The sequence below is a fragment of the Pelodiscus sinensis genome, chromosome 21 (assembly GCF_049634645.1).
Source record: "Pelodiscus sinensis isolate JC-2024 chromosome 21, ASM4963464v1, whole genome shotgun sequence".
NCBI lineage: Eukaryota > Metazoa > Chordata > Testudines > Trionychidae > Pelodiscus > Pelodiscus sinensis.
The window spans coordinates 15,876,192-15,890,821 of NC_134731.1; the positions used below are offsets into that span (position 1 = coordinate 15,876,192).

General features: G+C 49.8%; 2 protein-coding genes and 1 long non-coding RNA gene across 6 annotated transcripts in view; 1 reads left to right on the forward strand and 2 right to left on the reverse strand.

Annotated features, from left to right (window-relative positions):
* Nucleotides 1-1,181, reverse strand: part of LRWD1 (leucine rich repeats and WD repeat domain containing 1) — a 42,265-nt gene extending 41,084 nt beyond the window's left edge. Inside the window, exon 1 of one of the 3 annotated variants that reach the window (XM_075904965.1) lies at nt 1,085-1,181. In XM_075904965.1, coding sequence (XP_075761080.1) covers nt 1,085-1,166 — 82 coding nt within the window. In that variant the 5' untranslated portion in view covers nt 1,167-1,181. Of the gene's footprint in view, nt 1-131; nt 266-1,084 lie in introns of those variants that run through there. The other 2 variants (XM_075904964.1, XM_075904966.1) reach the window with 2 other exon arrangements.
* Nucleotides 234-6,071, forward strand: LOC112544818 (alpha-ketoglutarate-dependent dioxygenase alkB homolog 4). Of its 2 annotated transcripts, XM_075904971.1 has the most exons (4): nt 234-365; nt 1,824-2,021; nt 2,439-3,084; nt 5,923-6,071. In XM_075904971.1, exons 1-4 carry the CDS (start codon nt 252-254, stop codon nt 6,045-6,047), a joined length of 1,083 nt encoding a protein of 360 aa, XP_075761086.1. In that variant the 5' UTR covers nt 234-251; the 3' UTR covers nt 6,048-6,071. The 2 variants fall into 2 exon arrangements, with proteins under 2 accessions (XP_075761086.1, XP_075761087.1); XM_075904972.1 differs by lacking the exon at nt 5,923-6,071 and having other exon boundaries at nt 2,439-3,184.
* Nucleotides 1,981-4,902, reverse strand: LOC142819273 (uncharacterized). Its single transcript, XR_012897105.1, has 3 exons — nt 3,271-4,902; nt 2,914-3,086; nt 1,981-2,119 (listed from the first exon to the last, which is right to left on the reverse strand). It is a non-coding gene; the product is annotated as an uncharacterized LOC142819273 (long non-coding RNA).
* Nucleotides 6,072-14,630: the final 8,559 nt, after the last annotated feature.

Consider the following 14,630-nt stretch of genomic DNA (forward strand, 5'->3'; position numbering starts at 1 on the left):
TGCTGGGAAAGCGAGTTTGGCGTGGGGGCGGCCGGCTCGGTTCCGAGCCTGCCGGAGCCGGGTCGTGGAGCCCGGGTGTCCCTCCCCCTCCCCTGCGGCGCCCTCCCCCCCCGCGTGCCCCGTCCCCTCACCTGCCGCCGGGGCCGCGCGCTGCCGCGCTGGGCCCCGCCGCCGCGACGGAGCCGGGGGGGCGCGCAGCCCGGCGGGCGGCGATCCGGGTCCGGGGCCCGAGCGGCGCCTCTCCCCGCGGGATGGAGGCGCGGGGAGCCGGAGGCGGCGGGGGAGCGGGGCCCGCCTGCGGCTGCAAGGGGATCCGCTCCTGCCTGCTCTGCGAGGGGCCCGCGCCGGCCGCTCCGCCCCCGCAGGTAGCGGGGGGAGGGACCGGGAGGGGGCGCCGAGGGATGGGACAAAGGGGCGCGGGGGGGGGCAGATGGGGGTGAGTTGGTGTAAGTGGATGGGGCGGGCTGAGAGGGGGGGGCGGGCAGGCACAGTGCCTCTTGTCCCTGGCTGCCCTCGGGCACCAGAGAGTGGCAGAGGGGGCGGCTGTTGCCTGCCCCCCACCCTTGCTCGAGAGAGAGGCTAAAGGCTGGGGGGGCTGCTAAACAGGCTGCTTCCATTCGGAGGAAACCCCACAAGCTCAGCCCCCCGCATTTCCAGAGCATGAGGGGAGGGTATTGGAGCTAGCTTCAGGCAACACCAGGCCTAGGATGCATGAGATTAAGGACTAGTCTTGCAGCGCCTTAAAGGCTAACAAAACACACAAATGGTATTAGCCTTTAAGATGCTGCAGGACTGTTCCTTGTTTAAGTTTTTCCAGTTCCAGACTAACTCAGCAACCCTGCTGAAGCTTTTATGCATGAGAGTGACATTGAGAGCTGCCTGAGCAGGGAGGATGCTACTGAGCCTCTGCCTGCAGAGGATGGGGCCACAACCTCCCCTGTAGGCCAGTCAGTAGCTGTTGCTTTGATACCTACACTGGCACCTGAGCAACAAAATTTTACCATTCACACATGCTAACATTCCCCAGAAGATTTGCCATGGCAAGCGTCAGTGTGAACAGCACGTGGTCAGCAGGAACACTCACCCGCTGCTTTTGGGAGGTGAAAGTATTTTGTCTGCAAGTGTGCTGACAGGCAGCAGCTACGGTGTCCAACTTCTACCAACATGGCCGTGCCAAAAGGACTGCGTTGCTAAAAGCTGTAGTGTAGACAAAGAGTTAACACCAGGATATTCCAGCCTGATTTGGATCTCTCCCTCTTTAGGCCTGTATCAAAGGCATCAAGAAAGTCATTAGCTATACAATTGGAGCACTCCAGTTGGCCAAACCACGTTCAGTCCAGTAGCAGTTGCTCACATCTCAACTAGAGCTAGGGGCAGGAAAGACATGCAAAATAGTTTGAGAGCAGCCTGCTGGTTAGTGCACTAGACCGTGGATCCAGTTTAAAGCATAGGTTTCTGTTACTCTAACCAGTAGCATCAGTAGAGGTGTTGTTGGTTTTGTAGAGGGTTTTGCATGAAGTCCATCACCCAGTGTAGTTGGCTACAACTCGGAACACTGAGGGATGGAAGAGGAGCAATAACCCCTCAAATATACACTGTATTTTAAGAAAGCACAGCTTGGTGATTTTTTATCCAGTGGCAGCTTGCGCTATAAAGGTATTACTGTTAAAGAATGAAAGTTGCAGAGATACAGCTGTAAAAGGAGAGTGACATTTCCCTGAAGAGAAACAGTACAACTGTTCAACTCTTAACATGTATCTAACCTATAACAACAGATACAATGGCAATGTCTTATTTTGCTGTGTCCTTTTTTATTTCTGCAGGAAAAAGGTAACTTCACTTATTGTCCAGCAACAGGTCTGGCTGTAGGAAATGAATGTTCAGAGTTTGCTGGCTGGGCATTTCCATTTCCAGGAGTGTTCTTGCTGGAGGAATTTATAAGCCAAGATGAGGAATATAAAATGGTTCAGCTGATGGATCAAGATGACTGGAAACTATCACAATCTGGCCGAAGGAAGCAGGTCTGAGTCCAGAAATAGGTTTCCTTCAGGGGAAGATTATTTCTTCACTTAACAAAAATCATGCTTTAGGTTTAATGTTTTCATTAAATTGATTCTTTCTGAAATAACAAATATTTGAAATTAATTTCTCTCAAGAGTGCATTTGTGATAGCTATAGTGAATCACGCTTGATATTGCACATTGAAACAATCTCAAACCACATTGATGTGCACAAGCAGGAAAACTTGAATCCAAAAGTATTATGACTTTCATGGGGCTATCTTACTGGTGCAGATCATCTTCTGATAAGTCACTGGCAAAGGTAGAAACAGAACCCAAGATGCCCAGGGCTCCCCAGTTTGTCCAGAGGATAGTGCCTCTCTAAAAGGGCATAACCCACATTTTTATTTATCATCATCTGCTTTTCCTTTTCAACAGGACTATGGGCCCAAAGTGAACTTTAAGAAAAAGAAGCTGAAAACTGGTGGCTTCTTTGGCTTGCCCAGTTTTAGCCAGGAGATTGTACAGCGAATGAAGGCTCATTCTGCATTAGAAGACTTCTTTCCTGTTGAGCAGTGTAACCTGGACTATCTACCAGAAAGAGGTTCTGCCATTGACCCACACTTTGATGACTGGTGGCTTTGGGGGGAGCGACTGGTTAGCTTAAATTTACTCTCAAAAACGGTGCTGTCCATGTCTTGTGAATCAGAGGATGGTCTCCAGTTAGTTGCCAATCACAAGCAAGCAATGGGGGAATCAAATCCCTCTGCCTCACCTCAAGCTTCCCAGAGCCACAAACAAAACCACCTTCCTTCCACAACAGTATGTGAAAATTTAGCCAGTTGGGATATTAACTACTTGTTTTCCTCAAGATTTATTCCATACAAAAAAGTTACTGTAGACATTCACTTACCTAGAAGATCCCTGATTGTACTATTTGGAGATGCACGGTATAAGTGGAAGCATGCAATATACCGCAAGCATATAGAGCATCGCCGGGTCTGTGTCACCTTCAGGGAGCTGTCTGCAGAGTTCGCTTTGGGAGGAGAGCAGGAAAAACTGGGTAAAGAACTCCTGGAAATAGCCCTGACATTTCAAGGAAAACCAGTGTAAGCATGAGAGAGAAACCTGGAATTATGAATTGTTTGAATAATTAAAAAATAAAGTTCAGAATTTTTGCAGTTTATCACTGTCTTATTTGGAGGCTGTTTAAAGGACCAAATTATGTAAAATATAAAAATTAGATCTCATGGAAATGTTACAACATTACCATAGATTGAAGAAGCGCAGCTGCTTTTAAAATAAGCCTGCCCTGACAGTATCACAATGCAAACATTGTAGTGTTAGCTGTTGGATGAGAATCAGAAATTGACTATTATACTTTTGTTCTTTACTACTTTGCATTTCATTATAGTTAAACAAACCACTTTAATCACTTAAACCTAAGGGCTGCGTCTACACTGGCCCCTTTTCCGAAAGGGGCATGCTAATTTGACACTTCGTGATAGGGAAATCCGCGGGGGATTTAAATATCCCCCGCGGCATTTAAATAAAAATGTCCGCCGCTTTTTTCCGGCTTTTAGAAAAGCCGGAAAAGAGCGTCTACACTGGCCCCGATCCTCCGGAAAAAAGCCCTTTTCCGGAGGATCTCTTATTCCTACTCGTTCCATGAGGCGTACAGCTAGTTTGGATTAGGAAGCCTAATTCGTGCCGCGTGTAGCCGCACGGCACGCAGTCCGAACTAGCTGGCATTTAAAAATGGTGCCGGCTGGGATCATACAAATGAAGCCCAGGAAGTTCAAATCCCGGGCTTCATTTGCAACTCCGTATGACTACATTAACCCCCCTACTTCAAACTAGGGGGGTAGTGTAGACATACCCTAATTTACCACAGGACTCTCCATTGTTTTTCCTTTGTAATGTGCTTTGACATATACTGATCTCAAGCACTTGATAACAGCTAGCTATTATTATTCCAATTTTCAAGACAGGGAATAGAGGCAAAGAGGAGCTAAGCGACCAACCCAATGTCAAACAGGAAGTTTGAAGTATTGCAAGAAGAAACATAGTTTCCCAAGTTTGAGGCTTATATCCTAACCACTGGACCATCCCCAAACCCCTCGTAGACACAGTTTCATGAGTCTAATATAGTGCTACAGAAATAATAACAATAATCATGGCTGCACCAAGTCTGCATAGATCCTTGCTGTGAATCCTCAGTCATCTTCAGGGCTTGCTTTTGTTGCAAACCAGAGGATCAAGGTATGAGTCTGCTATTCTGTAGCATTACAAGAAGATGGAAGCAGCCTGTGGGTGAGTGAAGTAGGGGGACAGAATATGAAGGCTATGGCTACACTGGCAGCTTCTTGCACAAGAACTCTTTTGCAGAAGAGTTCTTGTGCAAAAACTCTTCCACAAGAGAGTGTCTACACTGGCATGTGCTTTTGCGCAAGAGAATCCATGCCAGGGTAGATACTCTTCCACAAGAAAGCTCTGATGGCCATTTTAACCATAGGGCTTTCTTGCACAAGAAATTCATGTTACCTGTCTACACTGGCCTCTTCTGGAAGAGCTCTTGCGCAAAAGGGCTTCTTCCTGAGCGGGAGCGTCAGAGTTCTGGCGCAAGAAGCCCTGATTTTATACATTAGAACATCAGTTTACTTGCGCAAGAACACACGGCCAGTGTAGACAGGCAGCAAGTTTTTGCACAAGAGCTGCCGCTTTTGCGTGAGATCGCACCAGTGTAGACACAGCCCTAGGCTGCGTCTAGATTGGCATGATTTTCCGGAAATGCTTTTAACGGAAAAGTTTTCCATTAAAAGCATTTTTTGAACAGAGTGTCTAGATTGGCACGGACGCTTTTCTGCAAAAGCACTTCTTGCGGAAAAGCGTCCATGCCAATCTAGACGCGCTTTTCTGCAAAAAAGCCCCGATCGCCATTTTCACGATCAGGGCTTTTTTGCACAAAACAAATCTGAGCTGTCTACACTGGCCCTTTTGTGTGAAAGAGACTTTTGCCTGAACGGGAGCAGAACAGTATTTCCGCAAGAAGCTCTGATTTCAGACAGTAGGAAGTCAGTGCTTTTGCAGAAATTCAAGCGGCCAGTGTAGATAGCTGGCAAATTTTTCCGGAAAAGCGGCTGATTTTCCGGAAAAACTGGCCAGTCTAGACACAGCCCTAGTGTTTAGAGCTCAGACACCGGACTGGTACTCCAAGATCACTATTCAACTCCCATCTCTCCCATGGATGTTATGCCACCCTGTCATATTTTCTCCGCCTATGGACAGGATAATGCTTCGCTATGTCACCAGGGCACTGCAATAAGGCATGGATGGGAATACGCAGATGCCCAGACACTGTGGTGAGGGGGGCCCCATAAGTGCTGTAGAAATGGGGCTTGTCATGGAGAAACCGAACAGGAGCCCCCACCCCTAAGCTGCTGAGACAGGCGAATATTCTTTGGGAAGCAGAAGGCTGCTCTGTGTGTGCAGCCCACCCCCCAGGGAAACGTGCCTTGGCAGGGCTGGGAAAGCCACGGGCCCGCCCCACACTCCCAACACACACACGAGCACGCCCTACACACACGCCCCCTCCGTGTCCACCTCCACACGTACGCACCCCCCCACACACACATCCCCGCCACGCAAGGACAAACACGTGTACACCCCACACACGGGAACCCCCCCAACACACACACACACACACACCGCCGCGCGCGTACCCCACGCCACACGGAGCCGCGCGCGGGCGGGGAGCTCTAGACCCTGCCTGCCGGGCCTGCCCCGCGGGGCCGCTTCGGGCTGGGCGAAGGGGTCACCGAGACCCCCGTGGCGACCCGTTATCGGGGCGGGGGGGGGAACGCTGAGGCTTCAGTAAACCCGCCCCTCCCTCACCTCCGCCCTGGCTGGGCGCCCCCCCCCCCCCCCACTTCCGAGTCCGCGCGCCAGGCCCCGCCCCGCGCCCGCCGTAGAGAGGAGAGGCCAGCGGGGCTCCCTGCCCGGCCCTGCGGCGCCACCTGCTGGTCGGAGTGGTCTGTTGCTGAGTGAGTGCGCTGCGGGGGCGGTGGGGGTAGGGATGTGGCAGAGGCCATAGCAGGTCTAAGGGCAGCTGGGAAGAGGGCACCCGCCCAGGGGGCTGCAGATCAGGAGGGCGGGTGCGGGGATTACTTCCCTCTATTTTTCCCCACCCCTGTGCAGAATAAATGTTGTTCTGTGCACCGGGGAGGGCATGCAGCTGTGCACCACCAATCCAAACACATACTGCGGGCTGTGGGCACTCTGCTAATCAGCTGGGCAGCAATGGAATCTCATCTGAGCAGCAGGCCAAGGGCACAGCTTCCTGGGAAGCCTGCTGGGGGACTGCGGCATCCTTCATAGGCCTGCAACCCGCTGGGGCTGCCCTTGTCCTACAGTTCCTGTGCACCAAAGTGTGTAGCCCAGAGCACCCGAGGGATCTCTGGTGAGGGGACAGTGCGAATGCCCTGAAATGGGCTGGCATGTGTGGTCTGTGCCCAACAGAGCACCATTCCTTGCCCGCTGTCTGTACACCAGAGAGTGCCCCAGACTCAGCAGCGCACTTGTGGGTCACCCACGTACCACAGTTGTGCCCAAAGGCTGGGAATAATCAGGCAGGCTCAGGCAGATGCTCAGGACCCATGGTCAGAGTGAAAACAGACACTTGGCAGGATATGCATCGGACGAGAGAAGTTGCCCACACACACAATCTCACAATGAGCATAAGCTTCTTATTTCCCCCACCCCCACACACACACTCACACACACTGACTGTGGCTTCAGTCGCACAGAAAGAGAGAAATGGTTCCACTGCTTGACCTATATGCTTATTTTGTAAAAACATCATTTGATTATGCATGTATTAGTTTGTATTACAATAGCGCTTAGAGACCTCCACTGGATATCAGAGCCCCGTCCTTCTAGGCGCTGTGCAAACACAAAAGTCTTTTGTTCTAAATAGACAAGACAGCTAAAGGGGAGACGGAAGCGCAGAGAGATGAAGTGACTTGCCCAAGGTCACTCAGCAAATCAGTGGCAGGATGAGGAGTGGTATCTAGGTCTCTGGCTTTGCTGATATGTTCTTGGAAAAAGCAACTTCTTGGCAGTTATTATTGCCCTTCTCTGTAAAGGGAAGCATTTCTGCAGAAATTTACAAAGGCAGAAGCCCAGCTCTTATCTGTCTAGTTTCAAAAATTGATTTAATTTCCCCCACTGTCAAACAGTGGTGCTGGAACAATTTTTAGGGTGGGGATGCTGAGTTACGCACCCTCCCTTACACCTGTTTCATGCCCCTCCACTAGTTGCCAACTCCTGGACCAGACCAAATTAGATGCCATGCGTGCTAATAGCATCCAGTCCATGTGGTCTGGGAGCATTGGCAATTCTACCCCAGCACCACCCCCAGGATGCAGCCACAACGGGGGTTTGACTACTGAGCTCTGGATTGGCACTAGGAATACAGCCCCAGGCTAGCGTCAGGACCCCAGGCATCAATGAAACCCCCAAGTCTGATGGCCTAGACCCCAGAGCTGGCAGGGCATTTGGACTGCGGACCCTGCAGGGGCAGGGGCAACAGATGATAGGGCCCCAAGGGCCAGCAGAGCCTGTGAGACTAGCGGGCCGCAGAGAAGCCAGTGGAGCCAGCAGAATCTTGTGGGGGCCGTCCAGAGGCTGAGACCCAGGATGGTGAAGCCAGCAGCAGAGACAGCCCACAGGTATGGGGAAATTGGGAGCAAAATCTGGGGGTGCTGCAGCACCCCGCACACCCCTACTTCCCATGCCTAGCATGTCCAGCTGCTAAAGAGGTTTGATTTCTTGGTTGCCAGCAGAGGGAGCTTAGCTTGTACAAATGGATAGAAAACCTCCTGACAAACATTACAATCCAGTTAGGACTGGGGCCGGCAATCTGCGCCTATCGGGGTTCTAGGTGTGGCCCACGAGACATTTTGTTTACAGTTGCCCACAAGCAGGGTCACCAGATTCCGCTGGTTTGTGTCCACATAGCTTTTTTTATAGCAGTTCTACAACAATGACATGTTTATAAAGGAAGGGCACGTGAAGTGAAGTGCATGCTGATTACACACAACATTGAGTGTGAGAGCCGGGCACTCCCTCTGTATCCAATCAAAGCGCTGCTACGGTTCAGACGGCACCTTCTAGATATGCAAGCGCAGTTAGCAAAATTACCCTGTCCCAGGAGACATCTTGGTTACAACAATCTCGCGGCCCACTGAGATGAAGGCCCATGCGGTCCACTCTCTAACCTAGTTGCCCATCCCTGATTTAGGATAATCAGATGCTTATCCTAAATCAACAAAGCTGACAGTACTGTATAAACAAATCTTTCAGAGCCAAATTCATCCTAGGTGTCATTTCAGTGACTAAGGCTATCAGATTTATAATGTCCCACTACAAGATATTATGATACATGATTTGGTGAAGCTGTGTCATGATCCTATCACATATTAATCCAATCTTGTGACACAGATCTCATGCACAATAGAAAGTTGTACCCTTTAATAAACCCCCGTAGTCAAAGCAATAAAACCCTCTGAATGTGGATTCAGTATAAAGGACCTTTACACCAGTATAGCAACTCTGCCTAAACTATAGCTTGTACCAGTATAAATCACACCCCTAAGGGTACGTCTAGACTGCGGCGCTAGGATAGCTATTCCGTGTCTTTGGAACCAGCCAGTTATTTCAAAGTAGATTTCAAAACAATTGGCTCGCTATTCCAATAATCCTGTAACCCTCATTCCACCAGGGTTAGAATCATAGAATCATAAAACACTAGAACTGGAAGGGACCTCAAGAAATCAACAAGTCCAGTCCCCTGCCCACACGGCAGAACCCAGTACCATCTAGCCCATCCCTGATAGATATCTATCTAACCTGCTCTTAAATATCTCCAGTGATGGAGATTCCACAACCTCCATAGGCAATTTATTCCAGTGTGTAACCACCCTGAGCGTTAGGAAGTTTTTTCTAATGTCCAACTTAAACCTCCCTTGCTGCAATTTAAGCCCATTGCTTCTTGTCCTATCCTCAGAGGCCAAGGAGAATCTCCCTCCTTGTGACACCCTTTTAGATACCTGAAAATGGCTATCATGTCCCCTCTCGGTCTTCTCCTTTCCAAACTAAACAAGCCCATTTATTTCAGTCTTCCTTCAATAGGTCATATTCTCTAGACCTTTAATCATTCTTGTTGCTCTTCTCTGGACCTTCTCCGATTTCTCCACATCTTTCTTGAAATCTGGTGCCCAGAACAGGACACAATACTCCAATTGAGGCCTAATTGGCGCAGAGTAGAACGAAAGAATGACTTGCTCACAACACTCCTGTTAATGCATCTCAGAATCACGTTTGCTTTTTTTGCAACAGCGTCACACTGTTGACTCATATTTAGCTTGTGGTCCATTATGACCCCTATATCTCTTTCTGCAGTACTCCTTCCTAGACAGTCATTTCCCATTCTGTATGTGTGAAACGGATTGTTCCTTATTCAACTTTAGCCTATCTGAGGGTATGTCTACACTACCCTCCTAATTCGAAATAGGAGGGTAATGTAGGCATACCGCAATTGCAAATGAAGCCCAGGATTTGAATTTCCCGGGCTTCATTTGCATAAAGCCAGCCGGCGCCATTTTTAAATGCCGGCAGTTCGAACCCCGTGCCGCGCGGCTACACGCGGCACGGAGTAGCTAGTTCGGATTAGGCTTCCTAATCCGAACTAGCTGTACTCCTCGTGGAATGAGGTGTACAGATAGTTCGGAATGGCTTGCTAGTTCGAACTATCTAGCCCGTGCCGCGTGTAGCCGCGCGGCACGGGGTTCGAACAAGCCGGCATTTAAAAATGGCGCCGGCCGGCTTATGCAAATGAAGCCCGGGAAATTCAAATCCCGGGCTTCATTTGCACGTTCGGTATGCATACATTACCCAGCTAGTTCGAACTAGCGGGGTAGTGTAGACATACCCTGAGAATGGTTATCCAGCCAGTTATGCACCCACCTTATAGTGGCCCCATCTAAGTTGTATTTGCCTAGTTTATTGATAAGAAGGTCATGCGAGACCGTATCAAATGTCTTACTAAAGTCTAGGTATACCACGTCCACTGCTTCTCTCTTATTCACAAGACTCGTTATCCTGTCACAGAAAGCTATCAGAGGATATGTCTACACTACCCTCCTAATTCGAAATAGGAGGGTAATGTAGGCATACCGCAATTGCAAATGAAGCCCGGGATTTGAATTTCCCGGGGTTGATTTGCATAAGCGGGGCTCCGCCATTTTTAAATCCCCACTCGTTCGAACCCTGTGCCGATGAAATGAGAAGTAACGGTAGGAAGCCTAGTTCGAATTACCTAGTTCGTGCCCCGTGTAGCCGCGCGGCACAGGGTTCGAACGAGCAGGGATTTAAAAATGGCGGAGACCCGCTTATGCAAATGAAGCCCGGGAAATTCAAATCCCGGGCCTCATTTGCAATTGCGGTATGCCTACATTACCCTCCTATTTCGAATTAGGAGGGTAGTGTAGACATACCCAGATTGATTTGACATGACTTATTCTTTACAAATCCATGCTGGCGCCTATCTGTCACCTTATTTTCTTCCAGATGTTTGCAGATGAATTTCTTAATTACTTGCTCCATTATCTTTCCTGGCACAGAATTTAAACTGACGTAAAGGGATGTTTTGGAATAGCGGTTTATTTTGAAATTTGGTGCTGTGTAGCAATAAGCTATTTCGAAATTAGATCAAAATTGTATCTCTTATTTCAACTTATGGGTGCAGTGGAGATCCACCATAAGAGATATCCTTAAATTAGTACAGCTTTCAAATATAGGTCAGCCCATGTGTTACAGAACCTAGAGAGACTGGCTATTGAGCTACAAACTGAGCTTTCAGGGTGTGAGGTTGGTTGTACAAAAACTAGGCTGTCCCACGAATTTTGTGATCCATGACCGGTGTGGGCCCACGATGTGTCATCCCGCTCTCCTGCCAGTTTGCTTTCTTTGGCCATCCAAATCAACACAGCTCCCGCTGGAGAAGGCAGAGTAACAGCTGGTTATGTACAGTCACAACCCAGCAAGCCTCAGAACACAGGCTACTGCTATAACTATAACACATGGTCCTTCCATCCACAGATCAGGTGGGACATTGAGATGGGGGATGTGTAGGCGGCAGGGCTGACTTATCCATTAGGCACAGTGCCTAGGGCCCACAATACTTTTAAGGGGCCCACGAACATGTTTTAATTTCTTTTAAAATCAGAAGAAAAAAAATGAACTTTTAGGGTCGAAGAAAATGTTTCAATTTTTTTCTCACATCAGAAAAAAATGAAACTTTCAGGGCCCACGAAAATCTATTACATTTTGCCTAAAACAGAAAAAAAATAAAATGTTGAAGTATTTAGGGTTATATCAAAAATAATTTTTAATTTTTTTTTTATGGAGGAAGGGGCCCATGAAGGCAAAAGTGCCTACGGCCCATGAAAGTCATAATGTGGCCCTGGTAGGCGGGCGTTAAGTGTTCCTTCCACATACAGAAGTGAAATGACTTGCGGGAAATATGATTGGCAGAGACAAGAATAATACCCTGGATTGTCCTGGATCAATTAAAAGGCATTACATCCTTAGCAACACACATTAAAAACAAAAGATGCAGGCGCAGATGACCAAAAACTTTCGGTTTTCAACATGGATTGCTGAGGATGTAATGCCTTGCAATCGATCCAGGACAATAACCGTTTGTACTAGTACTCTGGGTATATCACATAGGGTATGTCTACACTACCCTCCTAGTTCGAACTACGAGGGTAATGTAGGCATACCGCACTTGCAAATGAAGCCCGGGATTTGAATTTCCCGGGCTTCATTTGCATAAGCGGGGAGCCGCCATTTTTAAATCCCCGCTGGTTCGAACCCCGTGTAGCGTGGCTACACGGGGCTCGAACTAGGTAGTTCGGACTAGGATTCCTATTCTGAACTACCTAGTTCAAGCCCCGTGTAGCCGCGCTACACGGGGTTCGAACCAGCGGGGATTTAAAAATGGCGGCTCCCCGCTTATGCAAATGAAACCCGGGAAATTCAAATCCCGGGCTTCATTTGCAAGTGCGGTATGCCTACATTTCCCCGCTAGTTCGAACTAGCGGGGTAGTGTAGACATACCCATAGTGTAAGGCAGAGGCTAGGAACATATCACTTCCTTCTTTCATTTCTCTAGAGCATTCACCTGGCTCTAGCTCCTTGCTGTGATGCGAAGGCAGCTAGTTCAGTTTCAGCTCCCATTGGCAAATTACAGCTGCATTCGGAAGCAGCGTGCGCGAACAAGAGAGAGCGAATCCGAAGGCCTAAGGCCCTATTCATTAAAATTGTGTTCACCTAGGAAACAGAAAGCTGAAACTGCCACTTGCATTTCCTACCCTCTGGTATTTAGAACAGTGGCAGGCTGCTGCTGGCAGATGGCATTTTCAAGCAGGCCCATATGTTCCTCTCTGGCTTTATTTATTTTTTGTGCCGATCACAGCCACACACACGTGCATCTATTTTTTGCTGCAACAAAAATAAAATCGAAGTGTGGAGCCAGATTCTACTCTCACGCATCAGCACCTGGAGATCAGGTCCAAAAAGACATCTGTGCTGGACAAAGCAGTTCAGCGAATCTGGGGGCGCTGGCATTTTCCAGCAGGATTTGACTCTCTGCTCTCCTGAGCCTTCTAGCCTTATAAACAGTCCCTGGCAAGTGAGAGAGAAAAGTTGCGGGGCTGTAGTAAAATGCACATCAGCCATGCTCCCAGAATGGCCTGATCAGCTCCCTATACTGGGGACCGTGGGCGGGGCCAGCAGTTTTCAATCAGCCAGGGTCTGTTTTTGCAGCTTGTGTCTTCATGCTGGCAGGTGTAAAGGGGCCGTTGCATGTCAGTGAATCAGGCCCAAGGTCTCACACTAGTTACATATTGGTGTAACTCACTTGGCTTCAGTGGATTACTCCGGATTCACTCCAGTGTAATAAGGAAGCAAGTCTGTATGTGGCAATGGCAATTCCAGGTTCCACGAGACATTACCAGCCACGTGAATAAGGCACCTATCACAGTAACAGCATGCTGCCATCCGTGGGGTTGATAAACACTAGGGCTACATGTACACTGCGCATGGTTACGCAAGATGATATGCAAATGAGGCATGGTGATGAATATCGCCATGCCTCATTTGCATACCTAATGAGCCACCATTTTTGCAGAAGGGGCTTTTGCGCAAGAAGGAGCTGTCTACACTGCTCCTTCTTGCACAAAAAACTCCTCTTGCGCAGGAGCCGTTCTTCCTGAAAATAAGCAGCAGAACGGCTGCTGCACATGAGGGGGTTTTTGTGCAAGAAGGAGCAGTGTAGACAGTTCCTTCTTGCACAAAAACCCCTACTGCAAAAATGGTGGCTCATTAGGTATGCAAATTAGGAGTGGCGTGCCTCATTTGCATATCTTCTTGCACAACAATGTGCAGTGTAGACATAGCCCAGGGATGTGAAAGGTTAACTCTAACCAGGTGATGCTTACCACTTCTGGTTAACTCATAAGTGGTGGGAGCTGGAGCAGGGACGCTGCTCGGAGGGAGGCTGGGAGCCAGCAGCCAGCCCCAGTGCGGAGCTGGTGGTCAGGAGCCCCGCAGGCTGGGGGCTACTCCAGCCAGGCTGGGACAGTACCGCTTAACCAGTTAAAAATTAGGTCAACCTGATTAACCAGGATCTTACAACCCTAATAAACACATCAAGGCTCTCAGCGCCATCCCCGAATAGAAATGCACTTAAGAGAAAAAAAATCCATGAGCCCCCCAGCAGACATGGGAGACGCGGAGCAAAGCCGCGGCGAGAAAAGCCGCTCCGCGTCTCCCTGGTCTGCTGGGTGGACCCCCCCAGCTGACCACCAGGGAGACGCGGAGCAAAGCCCTCCCCCCCAGCAGACCAGGCTTTTCTCGCCGTGGAGGACGTGGGCAGTCCCACAGCCCGCGTCCTCTGTGGCGAGAAAAGCCGCTCCACGTCTCCCTGTTCTGCTGCAGGGCGGGGGCCCCCCCAACACACCAGGGAGACGCGGAGCAAATCCGTGGCAAAAAAAGCCGCTCCACGTCTCCCTGGTCTGCTGGGAGGACCCTCCAGCAGACCAGTGAGACGCGGAGCAAAGCCATGGTGAGAAAAGCCACTCCACGTCTCCCTGGTTTGCTGGGGGGGGGCAGAGCTAGTGCGCCCCAGAGCCCCAGCAGACCAGGCTTTTCTCGCCATGGAGGATGCAGGCGGTCCCGCTGCCCGCGTCCTTCGCAGTGAGAAAAGCTGTTACGCGTCTTGCTTTGTCTTCCTGGTCTGCTGGGCGGTCCCCCCAGCACACCAGGGAGACATGGAGCGGCTTTTCTCGCCGCGGCTTTGCTCCGCGTCTCCCTGGTCTTCTGGGACCCCCGCCCCAAGCAGACCAGGGAGACGCAAAGCGGCTTTTCTCGCTGCGGCTTTTTTCCGCGTCTCCCTAGTCTGCTGCGGGGTTCCCCCAGGAGATCAGGGAGACGCGGAGCGGCTTTTTTCGCCACGGCTTTGCTCCGGGTCTCCCTAGTCTGCTGGGAGGCTCCCCCGCTGCGACC